This window comes from Musa acuminata, chromosome BXJ2-4, assembly GCF_036884655.1.
Source record: "Musa acuminata AAA Group cultivar baxijiao chromosome BXJ2-4, Cavendish_Baxijiao_AAA, whole genome shotgun sequence".
NCBI lineage: Eukaryota > Viridiplantae > Streptophyta > Magnoliopsida > Zingiberales > Musaceae > Musa > Musa acuminata.
The window spans coordinates 25,077,473-25,100,033 of record NC_088341.1 but is presented as its reverse complement, the minus strand read 5'-3'; the positions used below and the strand labels follow the sequence as shown (position 1 = coordinate 25,100,033).

The 22,561-nt window shown below is 34.6% G+C and overlaps 1 protein-coding gene across 2 annotated transcripts; it reads right to left on the bottom strand.

Moving 5' to 3' along the window:
- Positions 1-14,143: 14,143 nt before the first annotated feature.
- LOC135610162 (leucine aminopeptidase-like) lies at positions 14,144-21,491 on the bottom strand. Of its 2 annotated transcripts, none has more exons than XM_065104320.1 (4): positions 20,375-21,491; positions 19,690-19,878; positions 19,259-19,585; positions 14,144-14,702 (listed from the first exon to the last, which is right to left on the bottom strand). In XM_065104320.1, exons 1-4 carry the CDS (start codon positions 21,362-21,364, stop codon positions 14,409-14,411), a joined length of 1,800 nt encoding a protein of 599 aa, XP_064960392.1. In that variant the 5' UTR covers positions 21,365-21,491; the 3' UTR covers positions 14,144-14,408. The 2 variants fall into 2 exon arrangements, with proteins under 2 accessions (XP_064960392.1, XP_064960391.1); XM_065104319.1 differs by having other exon boundaries at positions 19,690-19,923; positions 20,375-21,490.
- Between the last annotated feature and the right edge of the window lie 1,070 nt (positions 21,492-22,561).

Sequence of the window (22,561 nt, the reverse complement as noted above, 5' to 3'; positions counted from 1 at the left end):
AGTATGGGTCTATATTTTACATTGAAAATTAACGGAATATATAAACCACCTATAATTTAACATGTTTCTTCGTATCTTCCATTCTTTATGAAGAATCAGCTAAAATGATGTGTCCATCCATGGATTCTTTACATTGGTCTAGATTCTTAATTAAGGTTCGGCTGTCGTTAGATTAGTATTTAATTATATGATGTCTTAGAGTTACAATAGGTCAAGTTGGATCCAGTTCTATAATATTTTGAGTCTATCTGGGTCAAATTTTAATTAGATTCTTGTTAGGATTAGTTAAGTCCTATCATGTCAATGATTTGGTGAGATCACAATTATGTTATGTCAGATTGGAAACATATTTTGGACTGCCAGATCTGGGAGAGTCAATGTATGCAGTGCTCTATCTAAATTCATAGAGAGGATGTGTTTGAGACTTGGATTCTGATTTCCCAAGTCTTAAGGGAGCAACCTTACTATTGTTTTAAGCCCACCCTCATGGTGATCTCTAGTACCTTAATAATATTGAGGTTCTTTATGACCTAAGGCCTTGTTATTCCTTCTTCTTTGTTACCTGTTTTTTCTTAACCTTTCCCTTAGGTCACAACTATCAGATTGCAGCAAAAGAAAAAAAGACCACAAAGTTGGTAATGACTAGCAAGGTCTTAAAAGGGAAAGCAGTGAACAAGTAATTGGATCATCATCATGCTTTTAAATTTCATGATATATGATCATAGTCACCATACTGTTCAGGTTTGATGGTGCACTAGCATGCTGATGTACTACATATAGCTGAAACTGACAATTCTAGATTATTTTAATATTTTTCTAATTGGTGTAGCATATCATACAGGTTAATACATATAAGTTTGATAAGGTTTCCCGAAACTAAACTAAAGCACAGCAGTTTGTAGGAGCATATACAATTGCATATGAGAGCCTAAATAATAAAAATATACCAAAATTAAGTAAGAAAATCTATAGATTAATCCTATGGCCAGTATCCATTCAACTGAAGGCACCTCAAAATCTAAAAATTAACTTGCTATCTCATTCCCTTTAATATATAACACTCATGTCACATCAAATTATCATAAATCACACAATCAAACACTGTTATTAAAAATGTAAATCATGGACATAGAGAAATTATTGCTATTATCTGAAAGCCAGTCATAGCACATCAGCTAATGTTTATAATTGTCATGCTATTATCTGAAATAAGGTGTATGAATAAATTTTAACTATGGGCATTAGATGCAGAGTATACAGTTTTGAAATATACCGCTCAGTAAAGACGGTACGTATCAGTCCGATAGCTTATCGGTACATGGACCGCCCGTTTCCGGGCGGAATGCTTGAAAGCGTCTCGTATTGAACAATACGGATTATATCAGCCGATAACAATTAAAATTTTGATTGTTACCACCCGGCACAGTTACGATCAATTTCAATTGTTACTATTCGGTAATAGTCGAAATCGACCATTACAGCTTAGTAACGATCGAAATCGACCATTACAACTTGGTAACAATGCTCCAACGGTCAAATTAACCATTGGAGCCCTTTCTCATATGTTTTTAAACCATTCTTCTCCCATATTTCACTCCATTTCATTCTCATACTCTCTTAAACTATCTCAAACTCTTTTTTTCTCATATTTGTGCTCTCGTAAACTCTACAAAATAATGATTTATGAATTGAATTAAAGCTAATTTGGGAATATTAAGACGAAGAACTTTCTAATCAAAATGTATGCATTCTCTTTCTTTGGTTAGAGAATAATTAAGCTCTTTAATGTTATGATTAGTGTATTTAATATTGATTAATTTAAAATTAGACACCAAATATTTATATTTCATGCATATTAAATATTGAAAGATATTTATGATAGTAAAATAAGTTTAATTAAGTTTTATTAAAGTTATTGAATGCAGCGATTAATCATTTTAACGATGATTTAATCAAAATTTAATCGATTTTATGTCAATTTAATATGTTTAATACCTATTAAGGTGTTTGTTATAGTATTGAAAAAAAAATTAGTGAGTAATTAACTATGTTAATTATGTAATTAGTGTATCTAATGATGATTTCATCGTAATCTGAACTATATTGGATCAAAATTATGTATTTAATACTTCTTTTATGTGTTTGACTTATCTATGATGGTAAAATAGGTTTAATTAGGTTTTATTAAAGTTATTTAATACTACGATTAGTCATGATTTAATCAAAATTTAATCGATTTTATATTAATTTAATGTCTTTAATACGTGTTTGACATGTTTATAGTATTAAAAGAGAAGTAATTAGTGGATAATTAACTATTTTAATCATGTGATTAGTATATCTAATGATGATTTTATCATAATTTAATCCCTATTGGTTCAAAATTATGTATTTAATATTTCTTTTACGTATGTAACATATTTATGATGATAAAATATGATTAGTTATATTTTAATAAAATTATTTAATGCTACGATTAGTGATTTTTTATTGATATTTGGTCAATTTAATATGTTTATACTTTATAGCTTATTTGATTTAAATTTGATAGGATCATGGCACCAAAGGAATAGCCACATGATGATGCATGGGTTCATGCCCGAAAGATAGATGGGAACCATCATCATTGGCAAAGTATTTATTGTGACTATATTAGTAAGGGTGGAGGAATAACTCGGGTGAATATGCATTTGACCGATGGGTATCCTAATGTTATAAAATGCAAGAAGGATCCAACGGAGATCCGTAAATTATTTCAAAGCAAGCTACAACAAGCAAAGAAAGATACAATAAAAAAGAAGGCAAAAGTTTAGGAAGAATATTATAGGGCTACGTAGGAATCGGTTTACGATCAGTATGAGGGTTGCAGGGATCAAGTCAACCCGGATCTCACAGTTGGGATTTGTGCATCATTAGAGCATCAATATATGGTCAATGAAGCAATGAGGCATTGACGACCTGACTCACAATTGGAGCATGACAGTGATAGTGGAATCCAAAGGTCGGCCAACATGAGACAGCCAACTACTCCTCAGTTAGGCCAAAGTAGTAGCATGAGATATGGTGGACTCTATAGTTTTATGAGATGTCTTGGTAGGAGGTTCGCACCATATATTGTTGATATTGATCCGCAAGCCTATCTATCCCCCACAAACAGCGAAACAAACATGGATCGATGATGCATACATAAAAGAAAAGAAACAGGATATTGGGAAGGTAATTTCAAAATGGTTCAACTTCCACAGGATTCCAACCAACACAGCACAAGGTTCATATTATCAGAGCATGATCTCTTCTATTCAAAAGTATGGCATGGAGATCCAACCTCCAACACCGAGGGAGATTTACGGTGTGTACTTAGATGAGGAGATGGCAGAACTAAAGGATTGGATTAAATCCTTCAAGAGGCAATGAGATAAATATGGGGTGACACTGATGTGTGAAAGTTGGACAGGACTAACAAGAATGAGTATCATCAACTTTCTTATTTATTGCAATAGAAGAGTGGTGTTTCATAAGTCAGTTAATGCTTCTGAAAAGATCCAAAATGTAAACTATATTGAGAGCTTGATGGACACTATCATAGAGGAGATCGGACCATAGTATGTTATCCAAATAATAACTGATAATGGAGCGAATTTCAAGAAGGCTGGTTTGCAATTGATGGAAAAAAGAAAAACTTTGTTTTGGACTCTATGTGCAGCTCATTACATAGACTAATGCTGAAGGATATTGGTGAGCTAGATGCGGTCAAAAGTTGTGTAGCTCGAGCACAATCAATTACAAAGTTTATATATAATCATCATTGGGTCCACGCTTTAATGCAGAAGTATGTAAATGGTGAGATCCTCCGACATGGAATCACTCGATTTTCTACTAATTTTATTGCATTAAAGTCATTACAGCAAAAAAGGCATGGCTTGAAGACAATGGTCACCTCACAAGAGTGGTCTGATTCTAGATATTCGAGATTGAGCGATGGAAAGAAGATAAAAAAGTCCACTCTTTCCTCTAGATTTTGGGAGACCATAGTAGAAATCATAAAAGGTGTGGAACCACTTTATATTGTTCTCCATTAGGTCAATATGGACAAGCATCCACAGATACTGTATCTTAAATATATGTTGATTTCAGCAAGAGAGGAGGTCGAGAAAGCATTCAAAGATAATTTTAAGGCCGACTAATATGTATGATCATTAATTGTCGGACCGAAGTACATATGGATCAAGATATCCATTATGCAGGTAAATTTATATTTAGAATAATTTAATTTATTATTTTTTAGATAATAAAAAATTATACTAACAAAATTATCTTGTAGCGTATTATCTAAACCTAGTAATTCAATATCGGTATACTCTCGAAACGTAAAATGATTTATTAATGGCACTATGAAATGTTATATATCGGCTATTGCCAAACACTACTAATGTAGCAGATGCTCTTATGGAGGGTCGATTATTTTGAGAAACAGTTTGTTCATTCTCCGATGTTGTAGTTGTATCGTGTCGTTACACTATAGATCCTGGTGAGGAAAAGTTACAAATATTGATTATCAATTATAATTAATATTAATTATTTGTTATGCTAATAAAATCTTATTTATATCTTTTTGCAGTCGAGTGGTAGTTACAATTTGGAGGGAATGCACCACATTTAAGGAAGGTTATCATTTGTGTACTTTCACAGACGACAACATCTAGTAGTTACGAACGTAATTGGTTAATGTTTGCATTGATTCGCACAAAAGTCCATAACAAACTCTCCTACAAACGATTAGAGAAACGGGTATATGTTTATTATAACATGTGGCTAAGATTACGATGTACTGAGCTAGATACGGAGCCAAAGGAATCAGATATTGATCCCATCGACCTCCAATTCTATAACAAAGATTCAAAGCCGATGTTAGATTGGGTTGAAGCAGTAGAGAACCAAAAGGATTCTCTACTTGATGAGGTGGGAGACCGTCAGCGTCCTTCATATTTTATCACCGAGGCAATAGAAGAAGAAGTACAACCCCAACAGGTGGAAAATCCCTCTCGATCACAATGTGGCAGGAGTCAAAAAAACATCGAGTCAAACTACTCGAGGAACTACAGACACCCAGCGGTCACAATTGTCCGCCCGGTGTACAAAGGCAAAGGGGAAGGTAGTAGCATTAGTCGTATCATTGGAAAGAATAGAGTCGGGCGATGAGACACCTTCATAATCACAATCAAGAACTCACTCGATCTAGAGACATGACAGCAACACGGACAATAGTGCCTCGACGGATGATGGCGGTGATGTTGGGCAGTCATTGGTCTCGTCTACACAACTTGAGGGCGGTGCATGGACTGAGGAGCAATATTTTACATATTCCACCCAAGATTTAGGGAACTCGACAAAGTATTAGTCAAGTTTATATGCGGAAGGGGAAGGGGAAGACAGTGGATGAAGTTGAGCAGATGCGACAGAGCCTACATGATGTAGACACAGAAAGAAGCTCATTATATTCACAGCCATCGTATTATGGAAAATCATACGAGCAACAGCAGTACGATGATAGTTGGTCATCCTTCTCTAAGCAACAGTATGATACAGAGTAGCAGATCATTAGCAAAAGTAGAAGCTCTAACATTCCCTAATATATGCCTCAGGTGCTATCTTGGAAAAATGTGATTCATGACGATTAGCCTACAATCATCACCACATTGATACATCAATGGCATACGGTGTATCAATAAACTATGCCATGGGATCAATTTCATGATTGGGTCCAACAAACATATCATATTGATATACAGATGTATAGGATCAAGGACCCCGATCTACCACCTGTGAAGACCCGTCGTTTGTTTTGGTCGTAGAATCAGCAATCAGGTATATCTACATATGTGATTATTTAATTCATTTGAATTTTAGAGTTTATATTGTAACAAAATAGTCTAACAATTCAAATGATTTTTTTTGTAAATATTTTAATATTTACATACGGGCAATCCATCCGTAATGAACTGAAATACGAACCTTGCACAAGACTATTCCTCAAAGTCCGAAAAAGATATGTGATACTATTCTTACATAATTTATATTAATTTTGTTAAACTTATGTTATTACTATATTTATTTCTAACTTAAAAATCCTATCCTAACCTTTTTTTTATTTTTAGGTATTTTTGGAGGGTTTTACACCTAAATTAGGTGTACCGCTCAGTATGTCCTGACATACTACTCGGTATACGGTACCATACCGTATCGAGCCAACCTCGAAATACCACGGTATGATATTTCAATCCTTGATTAGATTAGATGTATGGTAAGGATTCTTAAGTGACAAATTATGTTTTCTAATTTTCTTTCCACGTTGTGTATGTTTGAAAGGAATAGGCATCAGTGATAAGATTTTCGAGGCACAACAATTATATCTATCAGGATAATCTGTTTGGTAAACACCACAATCTGAAGTGTAACAAATAGTAAGTTCTCCTCAATTATAAATAAAAAATAAACACACTGACCAACAACTTAGCAAAAGTACCAGAAAACACAGTTCTGAATCTGAATCACAAAATATAGTCCCATGTGCACAGGTGTCCAGCGCTCACTTGCAACCTCGTAACCATCTGCGGATGAAGAACAGATATGCAAACACGCCCATCAGGATAAACTGTTTTTCATGTTAACGATACAATGTTCTTCAATTTTGCTGTTAAAAAAAATGCTAGAATTTTATTAAACATAAATTAGTATCTTACCATTTGGATGCTACATCTCTGATGTAAATCAAAGTGTAGGAATGCTGTTCGGATAGTTGGAGGGAAAGCTCATAATTGCATTAAAATAGCCACCATCACTGCAATGAAATTTACGCAAAGAAAGTTTATGAATAAAGCTTTACAAGTCTGAACTTTAATACGTGTCCACATTTCATTTATAGTTTAATGGACCAGATAATATGGTAGGAGTTGCAGAACAAAATCTGAGATGCCCTCCCACTCAGAACAGCAAAACAGGTTATATAGCACTAAGCGCAATAAAAAAAATGCTTGCATGTATCACAGAGCATTTTCAATAATCATCGCAGGATCTTGTAAGGTTCTGCAATCAATTATTACCAATCATGTGGAACATATTAGTGACAGAAGAATGATCGCATGAGAGCGTACCAAATTCAGAAAAAATAATTAAAGAACTTGGAAACAAGAACAAAGCCATACGATTAAAAAAGAAACTGAAACAAAAAAAACCAAGAAATCATCTAGGAAACTGTAGGTTACACTTCCTTTGGATTATCATAGAAGTTCAAGTCCCAAGAGATTGGAAATTTTGCGACAGCAGAATCGTATGAAGGAAAAAGTCCGATTTGCGACAGCCATGAACCTGTCAGCAAATGAATTATTTGATATAAATCAGCTTAGCATAATAGCACAAAAGGATAAACCCTCTCTATACAAGATTAGCCCATTTAAGCCTCAATATTAAACAAAAAAACGTAGCTTTAAGAAAGAAATCCTTACTCCAATCATCGAGATGATAAATCACAAATTAACCCATCGCCACTGCAAACGGGATATGTTAGATTATGTGGTCACTAAAGATCAATTCACGACTCACTAAAGCGTATCCGGTGGCTAAATATGTAGTCCTATTTAATTCAGTAAGATATATTATAAATATGATTGGATTCTGAATATGATTATTGACCAATAAAAAAAAGTCCTCTAGGGGCTAAGTGTGCATTTTTCTCTATCTCCCTCTCCCCTAATCGCCTAATCCATTAATCTAGATGGTCCTATGAAAAGATAGAAAGAGAGGAGAAGGATCTAGTTCTCCTTGCAGATCCTTGCAGATTGATATTTCAGATCCGAAGATGAAGCATTTGTAGATCAAATAAGGTTTATTCTTCTGAACAACAAGAAAGGTATGCATCATAATATTGTTAGATCCAATTTATTTGATTTCAATCTTGGCATAAAAGTTTTTTCACATTACAGATAACATGATTACAGATTTTATGCTAACAATCGGTATCAGAGCCAGGTTCTTGATATCAAATATATTAGATCTATTATTTTTGTTTACGATGCCTGAATGATTCGTCGGATATTATTGATCTATTTTTTTCTATATGATTTGCACTATTACTGATTATGAGCAATGTATAATTTTATGTTTGATCGATGAATTTACTATTTACTACCATCGATGTTATTGAGACGATCATCTCTGTTGATCATTGTCGATGAAGGGTCGTGTATCACCCCGCAACCGTGCATCACTATCGTGTGCGGATAGCGATCTGCTTGCGAGCGGTGGCGGGCACCACGAGCATCCTGCACCGCGTGTGAATACGGTGACCGCAGAAAGCGACGACTGCCTTATTCGATTATGATATGAATTACAATAAAGGTCTTATCATTTATAGGACATTTTAGATTATATTTTATATTTTTATATTGGTCCTACAGCCACCAAAGTGACCTGGACTGATAATTTATAAAATATATTATGAAATTAGTCCTAAATGATATTAAATAAAAATAATATTCATAATGGCAGTATGAATCAGTATAAAAAAATTTAGTGAATATTATTTGTAATTTATATTCATAAGTTTTATCTGACCAGTAGCTACCAAAGTAGACTGGGATTATAGGTTTATGGGATATGAATCACAATAAAGTTCATGTCATTCATGGGATATTTTAGACTGTATTTTATCTTTTTATATTGGTCCTGTAGTCACCAAAGTGACCTGGACCAATAATCTATAAAATACATTATGGAATTCATCTTAAATGACATTAAATAAAATAATATTCACGATGACACATATAATTATGAGATTTAGATAATCTTAAAGGAGAATCTATTTTAAATAATTATGTGGTATGGTAGGATGATACTGTTTTGGATATTCTTGTAGTGTAGGGTTGTATACTCAAAGGTAACAACACTATTCCACAAGGATGGTATTAGTCCTCCATAAGTGATTTTGAGTGAACACTAGATATATTAATATTTCACCCAAAGGTGAAATATAGATAATATCAATAGTTCATCATATTTTGGAAACTCAAAGCATTAATGTTATATTTTTATAGTGGTACTTCCTTTATTGTATTTCTATAAATATCCTTATATTTTCTGAAATAAATGGTTTGAGCATATACAAGTTGTATTGAGTGAGTGAGACCTTGATCAGATTAATTAAACAGAATATAATCTTAATTACTGAAAGTTCTGTGAAATAAATAATTGAGGTGACTGATCAAGAAATGTATGAAAGACTCAATTTTATGATACTTAGACTTCAGTACAGTTTACAACTAGTGCATGAGAATATCTAAGGATCAATTTAAATTTTCTAATAAGTCATTAGTTGACACTTTACTATGATAGTATTTGAGGAATTTAAGATTATATCCTCAAAATAAATGATAAAGTTGTAAGCTCAAGACTCATAATATTTTGAGTATTACTCAAGGAGTAGGTAACACTAAAATAAGGATGAAGCGTAAATCCACCTGAGTCTATAATTACTATATAAACTCATAAAAGAATATCTTCACAATAAAGTGTTACTTTTGTAGCAAATAAAGTTATGTGAAGAAGAAATATACTATAAGATTTGATTTGAAATAAAAAAGGTATAAATATAACCTTTATATGGTTCAAATCAAATATTACATATATTATTGATGGATTAATTTAATGCTTCATCATATATTACCAATAATAGATATTCATTAAAATAAAAAAAAATGAAAAGGGAAAAAACCAAAAGAGAATGAGATATTTATCATTATAGGGAATCATCTTAAAGTGAAAGCGATATTAGTTTGTATTTATCGATTATATCTAAATATGATTCAATTTGATAAATCTTGAGGATCCATGCTTCTTATAATTCTGAGAATTTGAGTTTTTTACCTAGAATTATTAAAATATTATTTCTCTTTTGGTGGTTGTAAACTTACTATGATTCAATAAAATTAACTTTTGAATTCTGTATAATAGTCTATACAGAATTAATATGAATCATAAGTTTACAATGATCTTACAATTAAATATTGAAGTGAAATGTAGTTTTATAAACTCTTGAGGTTATATTTATCACTCTATACTTTTGTCTCATTAAAGAGAAACATTTTATCACCATATAAATAATCTGTTGAGATATGATTATATATATCTAATTCATGTAAAGTCTATGACCATTTACACTCTTGAAGTGTATATAAATAAAGTTGATAGACAATTAGATAGAAAAGTCAAGATTATCATATCTGACAAGGGTAATAAATTTTATGGTATTTATGATGAACCCAATTATAATTCTTTTGCTAGATTCTTAGAAAAATAAGGTATATGATTTACCAGATGTGTTAGAGCAGAATATGATTGCTGAAAAATATCATCGTACCTTATAGATATGGTTAAAAGTAATGATAAATTATTCTTTTGTACCCAAATTAATGTGAGAAGAAGTTCCAAGGACAACTATGTATATCTTGAATAGTATTCCTAGCAAGTAAATTACATGACTTCTTTAAATTATGAAATGATAGGAAACCTAAGTTAAGATATTTACATATTTAAAATTATCCTATTGAGATAAGGATCTTCAAATCACATAAAAGAAAATTAGATTTAATAATTATTTCTAAATATTTTATTATTTATTCAGAAAAGTTTAAAGGGGTATATATTTTATTGCTCTAATCATAGTATGAGGATAATTAAATCTAGTAATGTAAGATTCCTATAAAATAACAAATTAGTGGAAGTGAAAATCTCGAAATTTAATATTGATATAGAGGAGATACAAGTTAATACTCCTTTATTATTCGAGAGATTGTTGTTACTCAAATCATTAAATGATTTGATAAAAATAAACAACAAAATAACATTACTAAACTCCCACATTATATTGATATCATTATTAATGGTCTTGTAGAACAACCATAATTGATAACTTTGAGAATATCTCAAAGGGGAAGGAATCATGTCATTTATGGTTATTATATTACATATCTACAAGAATTATATTATGATATAGGAAACAGAATGGATCCCTTATTGTTGTCACGGGTCATGAAAAGTAATGATTCTGAAAAGTAATATGATACAATAAAAAAAGAGTAAAAATTAATAACCAGAATGATGTCTGATAAATTTATCGAATTGTTCAATAATAGTAAAAGAGTCTATTATATAAATGTCGAACGATATAATGGTCAGACTTCTAGTTAAAAGTTTTACTCATAAAGAATGTATCGATCATAACGAGATTTTTAATGAACTCATTAAGAATCATCATGACATTAGTGATTCATTATGAGTTTGAGTTATATCATAATGATATGAAAATATTTTTTAAAAAATCTAGCTTTATATAGGTTATTTTAAATGATTTATAAAGAAAATGATAGAAACATCAAGTTTCGTATGCAAATTCATGAATTCATTTATGACCTTAAACAAGCTTCAAGATAATGATATATAAAGGTTCTTAATATTATTATTTCAGATTTAAGGTAAATACTATTAATCAGTATTTATATCAGTGGAAGCAAGTTTATTATATTAGTCTTATATATGGATAATATTTTACCTTACCAATAATGATATTGATTTATTATACTAAATCATGAAATTTGTCACTAAGAATTTTAAGATGATTGATATGAATAAGACATCTTATATTATTAACATTGAGTAATTCAAGGATAGACCTCAATGATTATGAAGATTATCTTAGAAAGGATATATCAACCGAGCCTTGAAAAGATTTTAATATACAGCTTTGTTTAGTCAATCATAAAAGCAAAGTTTTAATCAATAGTAAATACTTTAAAATGACTTGAAAAGAATCAGATAAAGAAGATATTCTTTGTATATGCATAGTTGGAAGTCTATGCTCAAACCTGTGTTAGAAAAGATGTCAGTTTTTACAGTTAAAATATTAGATATATATTGGAGTTACCCAGAAGTAAAAACACTAAAGGACTACAGAGAAAGTAATAAGATATCTAGAAAGGACAAAGGATTATATGCTCACATATATAAAATTATATCAACTTGAAATAATGATATTTTTCAGATGCTGATTGTATAAATTGCCTCAATAATAGGAAGTCCACCTTATGGTTAATATATATATCAATTAGAGAAGTAATTTATTATTATTAGAAGTTGATTTTGTGGCATGCTTTGAGGCCATTAATCAATTTTTTGACTGCAAAATTTTTATCTCTGGACTTGGTGTAGTCAGACTCAATTACCAAGTCATTGAAGATATTTTATAACATTGCAATAGTTTTCTTCTCTAAGAATGACAAGTACTATTGCATCTATATGCATTATGGTATAAAGTACTTGATAGTTAGAGAAGATGATTCTAGAAACATCTAATATCAATTAATTACTTGAGTTCCACTGTATTGATTGCTGATCTATTCACTTAGGACTTACAGTCTAAAGTATTTTAAAAGAACATGTTCTTATGATTGGGTTTGTGAGCAATCCATAAAGGATATGGTGATGCATGTTTGAGTGGATACTATAATTGACATTCTTACTTACGTACTTAAAGTTATTTGTTTCTGCTATCCTGTTCACAATTATGTATGTACATATTATGGTTGAATGTGGTGCCAGAAATGTCTTGACAAGATAAATTATAGAGGTCATTTTGGACTGCATTAGGAAAGGCTAACAGTATTATGGTACATAGAAGGAAATATAACAATGATGGCATACAACCGCTATGACTCATATTGTTAGTCAGACTTAATGTAGTATTATTATTATTATTGGACTTATTGGCCTATTTTCTAAAATTCACGAGTGTGTATATAGTTTTTCCAAAAATTTCAGAATCCAATTGAGTCAAATTATTTTAAATAAATTTTATTTATTTATTTTTTATTTTAAGTCTTTTTTATCTTATCAATTATTGGGTCAAGTGGGAGAATGTTAGATTATGTGGCCCTATTTAATTAGGTAAGATATATTATAGATATGATTAGATTCTGATTATGGTTATTGGCTAATAGAAAAGAAGTTCATGTTAAATTATGATTCCTTAGGAGATAATCTTGATGGGAGGAACTCTCCTAATAATTTATCCTAGACCCTTTGCTCGAAGGAGAAGGATCTAGTTTTCCTTGTAGATCATTGCAGATTGATATTTTAGATCCGTAGGAAGAGAGGAGAAGGATCTAGTTCTCCTTCTTCTGAACAACAAGAAAGGTACGCATCATAATATTATTAGATCTAATTTATTTGATTTCAATCTTGGCATAAAAGTTTTTTCGCATTACAGATAGCATGATTACAGATTTTATGCTAACACAATAATCGTGACGTTCAACTCGAAGACTTGCCATCATTGACCAGACATGCACAGAACCCGTCCACCGGGTTCTTCATGAGATCTGATCCAAGAGAAAGCCAACAAGCCATAAGCCTTGGGGAAACGGGCAAGAAATACTACACATGAAAATAGCAAAGATCGAATCCATACCCCGGAGCTACTTTTGTAGTAAAAGGCTAGCCTGGCTCGTCGCTGCCATGAACGAGAGGGAGAGACTCTCGTCCGACCCTTCGATTGAGAGAGAAAGGAGGAGAGGAGAGCAGAGAAGATCGATCTTGGGATTGAGCTATAGACAAAGGAATTCGGAAAAAGGAAACGAGTCTGCCAAGAGCGTAATGGTTCGGTACTCAAATCATTATGTAATTAATTATTTTTAAAATTTTCATCTCTATATTTTTAAAAATTATATTATGATTTCTATACTTACAAAAATAAAATATTAAAATCACTGTATAAGATTAAAAAATAATTTTATAACATTAAAATTATAGCAAGGAGGCATATTAGAACCATATTTCAATTATATTTTTTTTATATACTATGGAGACAATTTCTGTTTTGAAATATAATTTGCATAAATAATAATATACTAAATAGTGTCCCTCGTATTTGCAGTTGTGGCGAGTATCATCATCTAGGATTACAGTGTTTTTAAAGGAGATCTCTCACCTAAGATCATAATGCCATCAAGTTAATGACCTAGTTTGTGTCGAGCAGAAAGATCCAACTAATAGCATTTAAGCACCACGATCACCACAAAACCATACTTGCAGCAGGTTGACGAGTAAAGATGAGCTAAATGATCTAATAGTTGTCAGAGATCCATAAGTTTGGCTCAAGCCAGTATTTCAAGTTCAAAGATCATCCCCACCTCACAAGTGTCTCATTGCTTAAGAAGAAAGAACCATGGAGCTTCAACAAAAGCAAATACATGGTTGAGGATTAACAGGGCATTTCACGGTAGTAGTGTTTTGCGCAACCGTAGGGAAGCAGTATTCACTAAAATGATTGGGCCTCCCAACAAGACCATTTCAAATTCTTGTTAGCTGTGCTTAGCCAGGATGGACTCCACGACACCTTGAGCAATGGGATGATAAGTGTCACGAGCCTCGGCAAAAATTCTTCTGGCTGACATCTTCGCTTCCTCTGCACTGCCTTGCACTAGTGCAGTGTACAGAGGACGCAGATACTTCATCCTTCCCACTTGCTTTAATGTCCTCTCAACCTCCGCAAAGTACTCCTTGCACCCAGATGAGATAGCCAATTGAAGGAATGCAACTTTAACCTCATAGTCCCTGGATTCCGACAGCCGGTAATGTGCATCCAAAGCAGCAATCTGGAGCAATGAAGGGGCAGGAATTTCTTATAACAACTAGATCAGAATTTCATTTCTTTATTTCACATATAAAACCCATGATTCTTTTGCCACTAAAAATAAAAAATAAAGATATATCAATATGACGATACGTGAGTTACCTAAAGATCCAAAACAGATTCAAAGAACATAGAAAAGGGAAGATCCTAAGTATGAACCTTAGATGTCACGACGATATTGTGTTTTTACTATCTAGGGTGATGAAGGTTCAGATCACAAAAACATTAATTTTGCTTGCAAAAGATAAGATTGCAAACATTAACTCTCCCCAAAGATTGACGGGATCCAAGGAATTATTAAACAATGATGGCATGAAAGTTGATAATAACCAATTAGCTCATCAGGAAAAGCAATTGTTGCAAAAACGAGATTAGTAAATGACTTATTAGCCAATACAAATACAAGATATGTTCGTTGCAAGCCAGAAAAGCTATCAGCATGTACAAAAGCTTCTGAAGCAGTAAACAAATCATTTGGGCATTAGTTGGGAATCAAAACATGACGATGACACTCATCTTAAATAAATCATTTGGTGTAAGCTGTTGGGAGTCACATGTTCCCAACATGCACATACAAAACATTTGTGTCTGTACACGCGCACACACACACACATCCACACACATATATATATAACAATGATCAAAGCAGGGGAAGGCAGTTAATGATCTTGATGGTGACGGAGAAATTATCTGACACCAAGTCAGGAATTGCTCGTGGTCACAATTTTCCTACCAGCACAAATTTCATGGGCCATAATATGATGTTGCTGATTGACCTCAGTTTGTCAAATCAACGGTTGTCACACAATAAGAATATATGACTATGATCGCAACACTCAAAACTAGTCCCCCACCTACTTGGCATCCTATTATCATCATGATCAAGGTTTGCTGAACCTAGCAGTTCAGTATGGTTTGGATGGTATTTACTGATCCAACCACCAACCTGTACACGAACCAGCCAAAACCAGGCAGTCCGATCATGTTCTATATATGTATGTTTCTTTTAACTAAGTTTTGGGACAACTCCTCACGCTCACAAGAACGTCTTCACACACAGGCACCCGACTTCCTCCTCTTCTTCCTTCTTCCACATCCTTCTTCCTGTTCCCCACTCACTCCCCAATGGTACCACAGAAGTTCTAGTGTCCTCACACAAAGTATGTCGAAACATACCCTGTCGCATACTGGTCCAACCATGGACCGACACAGGTCCATTTCCCGAAACTGCAATCCTTGATCATAATGGCTAATACTAAAACTAAATTTGGCAACTATAGCTAGTTTGGTTAAAAACAGCACAAGTATATCAAGATCAAATATCGTGGAAGAAATATTTTGCATGGTTCTTCAGAATTACAGTATTGTGATACTAGCCACTATAAATGTAAAACTTGTATAGCATGAAAGGATTTTTTTTTTCAATTGAGTATTTGTGGTGTATAACCTAACTTTATGCATTTTATAATTTTCTTACAGATAAATTATCATATGGTTTACCATAGGTATTAAAAATATACTTTTAGTGGCTAAAAGCTGACACTATGGAGAATGAAGATTCTGTCTCAGCATTCAAACTTTGCAGACATCTGAATTATTTTAGTATAAAATCTCAAAGAGTCAAACTTTTGTGTTTTTATATAAAAAGAAGTAGATGTAAACAAAAAAAATGGAGATTCTGTCTCAGCATTCAACCTTTGCAGAGGTCTGAATTATTTTAGTATAATATCTCAAAGAGTCAAACTTTTGCATTTTTATATAAAAAGAAGTAGATGATAAAAAGAAATGTAATTTAAGGAAAAAAAAAAGATCTTCAAGCTGAATCAAGCAAATGACCCCTAAATTTCAGAATTTCAGCATAAAAATTGAGAATCAATGAATTAGGAGAGAAAAAGATTCAAACGCAAACAATTGGCAGTCTGGAACCAGCAAAGGGTTCGTGTCAGTAACAGTGTCCATGTCTGTTAAATATTTCAAGACCATTCAGAGATCATAAACAGCCTTTCCAATGTGATAGATAGTTTTGAAAGTGCATGATCGCACCCATACATTGACCAACTATGGAGCTAAGTTTTACATCTATTGCCGGATTGCATCATATCTTTGGACTGTTCCCCATCCAGCAGAGAGAGAACTGACAGCCAAGCTCTTGTGTTTTCCCTACTAATACTGAATTTGAGAAACTCAACTGACCCAAACCAAGAAACCTGGATCAGTTCAGTGGCCTCATTCGGTTATAAGGTAACAGCCGAGCTTTCATTTTTTTTCCCTTTATTCTAATACTGAATTCAAGAAACTGGACTGACCAAAACCAAGAACCCAGTCCAGTTCAATGGCCTTATTCAGTTTGGTTTTAGGTTAGATTTCTTAAAAACTGAAGAGCAGTTTGGTTCAAAATCCTGGTTCCAAACAACCTAACTGAACAGAATATACCCCTGCAAAAGACTGCTTGCAAATAATTTCAAACACTACGCAAACATCCATGTGTGCCAACACACACACACGACAAAGCACAATGCATTACACTAGATGAGTGTGTCTAGATACAAGATATTTGATCAATGAGTTAAAAGAGGGGGAGGAAAGAGTTTAAAAACCCTTTAGGTTGCCTCAAACAGTCAAATTGACCATTTAAAATAGGGCAATCTCAGCCCTTGATCAGTAACAATCGAAATCCGACCGTTACCGATCAGTATAGATCGATAGCGATCGAATTTCGATCGCTACCCACTAGTACAGGTTGGTAGCGATCGGATTTCAACTATTACCACCCGATACAGAACCTATATCACCTAATACGAGGTCAAAAAACTGGTATCACCCGGTAGAGGGTGGTCTGCATACTGAAAACCTCTCGGATCAGTATGTACCGTCTATACCGGGCGATAGGCATCGGTAATGCAATCCATGCCTACATCATAACCCACTGCAATCTTTAAAGCTATAGAGATATAAGATATGAATCTTTTTATATGAAAATTATAATTACTATTTATATCCCATAATAATCATATCATTGTATATTTTTATCAACTATTCTCCATTATCTTGAGTTTTCTACGTTATATGTATTTTACATTTTCATATTTAATATTTCAATTTCTAATGAAGTTAAATATCTTTTGAAACCATCTTCTCCAAATCTTGCATTGATAAGATCCTTATACACTGAGCCATTTTCTTAGATAGTTAATGAAGTACAAAAGGAATCTTTAACAAATATTATATTTATTTTCCCAAGTTTAATTTTTAATGGGTTCGATCTTTGTGCTACTACAGATACATTAAATTGCTGCACTCCCGAAACTCCTCAAAGTTTTCTACTAAATTATGGATAATGACATATTCATCATTTTATTTAAAAAGTAAACATGAATATGAATAAATGGCATTCCTTACAATAAATCTGCAAGTAAAAGATGGAGAGATTGGTATGAAGTGGGTGGTAAATCCAGCTTCGACAAAAAACCAAGTCACAACCAGACCATTTTGAGCGGTTCAGGTCCAGTGCAGGGTTTTTTGTATAAAAGCCCCTCATTAATAAGTTTTAAACCCATCCCAACAAACCCTCTTTCTCAGTCACTAAATCAACAGCCTCAAACATCACAACCCTAAACTTTGTGCCCAAGTTTGTAATAGCCCATCAACGGCCATTCAACCCACCCTACCTAAGATCGCTAATCCTCCTCCTCTCCGCCTTTTTATTCTCGTCCTCCCCACTTCTTGATGTTGATTGGGTTGGTATGCTGACACAAAGGGTCCAATACCAAAATCTTAAACCATGGATCATGTGCACATATATAACGGTTCTATTGTTGAATCTATCGTGATAGTGGCTGCAAATAGGATAGGCACTGTTGAGACATGAACAAGTCAAAGTCTGTGAAAAAGGCAATGAGATAAATTAAAATATTTGCAGAGCCAAAAGTCCAAGTAAAATAGATAGCACAAGTAGGAGCTTAAACAACTGTCTCTGAACATGCAGCCATTTAGAGTGCACCTTTCAACATTGCAGAGAAATGATGAAGAAAAAGGTGCTGATGAATGTAAATAAGCAGAAACCTAAGAGCTCTAGTGAGTAGAGTAACTAGGCCATCCAACGGGCCTTTTCTTTCAAGTACCTTGGTTCCTTAGCATTGATCTCTCGGTAGATGAACGGGACTCAACAACTCAGAACTTCTAAATGACTTCAACAAAGAAACTTACAGAGCACAAATCAGAATAGGTTGTTTAGCAGGTGAAATAGGTCATTGCAATATCAGATGTGAAGTATTGCACTAATAATTCTCCTGCAGCTATAAGAATGATAGCTAGATGATTAGTGTATGTATTAGATTCAGAAGGATACTGAAGTATCAAACATTTATATCGATGCATTTATAGAGAACAAACTTAATAGAGATGTTGAAGCAGGTTGCTCTGCTCCACCACAGTACATCTTGGTGGTGCTTACTGCTGTTATTTGCTCACTCAAATGAAAAGTAACTCAAGAAAGGACAATACACTTAACAATGATACCTGAGATGGTTCAACAGATTTGGGCAGATTCTCAATATAAAGTTCCCACTCCTGCCCACTCCAGTTTGCCACCTCCTGCTCTTTTGGAATCTTTCCAAGTTTAAATTCATTGGACAGTGACACAATTTTCGAGTATATTGAAGACAGTGGCTCCATAGCATCTGGGGGGATCCCTGTACCCTCCACCCACTGTTTAAGATCGATCTGATTTTCTATCCCAGGTAAATTTGCCTTCAGAAATTCAAGAAATGTCTCTGTATCGATGGATTGGAACTTAAATTTAGCTATATATTTCTTCAGAAATTCATCAAATGTAGGACGCCCAACCTATAAAAGTCAAGGTCGACCAGAAGTAAAGGTTTGGATATTAGGAGATCTGTGCAGGTTACTGAGCCCGAAATCTAGATCAAGTATAACATTTAGACTTTAACCTGTCGTTCGATTCGCCAGAGGAACTGGAAACCTTTCTCATATGGCACTTGGGAGTATATTTCATCAGGGTCAATCCCTGCCAGGTTAGGCTTCAGCTTTGTGAACTCCATATTGTCTTTAAACCTCTCCATCTCATCATTTAGTCCCCTCCATCCAATTCCCATGTTCAGAGCCGCCGTCTCCTCTCCCTGCACCACCTCCACGATCCTCCTCTCAGCATATGTCGTAAATCCCTATGAGAACATTAAAAGAGTTATAGTATTTGATGTGTCCATATGTGAATCAACGGCAGAATCAGGAGAAAAAGTTGGAAACGTTCATAAAAATCGATGTTTAATGAGTTAAGACATGAACCGATGGAAGGGAAATATTGGAAATAGTAAAAGTTCCAATCTCTGATGTGTCAACTAATGAGACAATGAAAAAAATCTGAAGAATTGAAAACAAACAGAAAGACAATGCTTTGTCTTTAACACGACATTCAATTAAAGAATCAGTTGAAAAATAAATTGCAAACATACAAAAATTCAATCTTTGATGAGTAAGTACATAATAAATTGAATAATCAGTAGAAATATTGAAAACACGTAACAAAATTCTATCATTGATGCGTCAATACATGAATCGATCGAAGAATCAGAAACATAGAATCAAAACTTGGAGAGAGACATGTTGTTAGTTAACCTCGTTGAGCCAGAAGTGCTCGTTGGTCTTGTTGGTGATGAGGTTGCCAGTCCAGCTATGGGCGAGCTCGTGGGCAACCACCTGGGCCCCGGAGGCGTCCCCCTTGATGACGGTGGGCGTGAGGAAGACCATCATGGGATTCTCCATGCCGCCGTACGGGAAGCTTGGAGGAAGCACGAGAAGATCAAAGCGGCCCCACTCATATGGCCCAAAAAGTGCCTCCCCGGCACGAATCATCTCCTCGGCGCCTGCGAACTCTCTGGCAGCAGCGTCGAGCAGCGCTGCCCCGCCCTCGGCGTGGACACGGGTGCGGAGGCCAACGTCGCGGGCCGCAATGTCCCCAGCGGCAAAGGCGAAGAGGTAGGCCGGGATGGGGCGATCCATGATGAACTCCTCTACGGAACGGCCGGGGGCGCACCACAGGGCATCGGGGCAGGCGGAGCCAGCCTCACCGGGGACGGGATCACGGGGGGCGGCAGCGCGGGCTGCGGCCATGACGGCGGTGAGAGGGTGAGGAAGGTTGAGGCGTGCGGAGAAGACGAGGCGTGCGGCGGGGGTGTCCTGGCAGGGGAAGAGGGAACGGGCGTGGATGGACTGGCACTGGGTGTAGACAAAAGGGTGAGCTTTGGAGGCGGTTTGGGCAGGGGATAGCCACTGGAGGGCGGACGAGGAGGGGGAGGTGGAGAAGACGACGAGGGCGGCGGACTGGGCGGAGAGAGAGAGGGACAGCGGCTGGCCGAGGACTGGGTCTGGTGTCGGATCAGAAGGGAAAGAGAAGGGGATGGGGGCGTTGGTGTGAGGGTCGAGGACGGAGTGGATGACGAGGGAGCGGGTATCGAGGAGGAGGGGGCCGGTGTGGGCCGCCGGGAGCGTGAGCAGAGCAGAGCCATGAATGGTGCGGGCCGCGAAGTCGAAGTAGAGGGTCAGTGCCACATGTTTCGCCAGCGGCTGAGAGGATTCCGTATACGAGTGCGGATCTAATCGTGCCATTTTCGATCGTGCTCTTGCTGCCGCCGCCGCCGCCGCCGCCGCCGCCGGGTGCTGATCGAGGCTAGACAGGAAAGTAGGTGGAAGATGAATGGGGCAGGAGACCAAAGGAAAAATACTTTTGCTAATTGCTACCCGTCTACGGCCACTGGATGTACCTTATGACCGAACCGACGTGGGCCCGCGAACCGGAGCGACACGAGCTTTGTCTCTGCCCTCGAGTAACGGTTCAGGTGGCGTCTCATTGCGTAGACGGGTAAGAAAGAGCATCGCTCTCGAAGAACGTCTTTCTATCTTCCAAAAGAATCAAAATATTCTTAGCATTTTGCTTTTAGATTTTTTTTTCAAAAGATATTCCTTTTTCATATTTTTCGAATAGTGTATTTTTTTTCTAATCTCCGGTATATTGTTGATTTGACAATCAGTCACCAACCTACTTTTTATTATCTTTTTCTTTCTTTTTCTAGTCTCAGTTAAAGTACCATGTTTATTTTTTTGATATTGTTGAAAAACGATATAACTAAGTTATTTTCTTCAGTTGATTTCATAGGAATCATAAGTATTTTTATGATATTTTTTATAAGGATACATAAACAAAGTTCATAAATATTTTTTAATACTTTTCAGTTCATTGTTCTGTAGTACTACAGTTTTTTATAATAGAGTTACTATTTTTGAAAATATGTCAAAAACATTATAACTCATATAAAAGTGGAATTATTTAAATATTTAAAAATATTTATTTTAAAAATGATTGTCCATAAAATAAATACTCAAATAATTTGACTTTTATATTAGTCACAGTATTTTTGACATGATTACAATGTTTTTGATACATTTTAAAAAAATCATAACTTTATTACAAAACACTATAACAGAGGAAAATAGATTTTAAAAATATTAAAAAATATATTTATAAATTTTACTTATGTATTCTCATGAAAAAAATTTAAAAATACTTGAGATTCATAGGAATTTACAGTGATTTTCTACTAAGTTACTATGATTTATGAAAATACAATAAGCCAATAAAAAAACACCATAACTGGGGTTAGAAAAACGAAAAGTGAGAAAAAAATGAATTACGTAAAATTTAAGACATTACTAGGAAAAATCTGAAAAAAGGAGTATTTTTAGGAAAAATCCAAAAAGATTAATTTTTTTCTGAAAAAGTGTTCAATATTCTTCTATAGAAAAAAT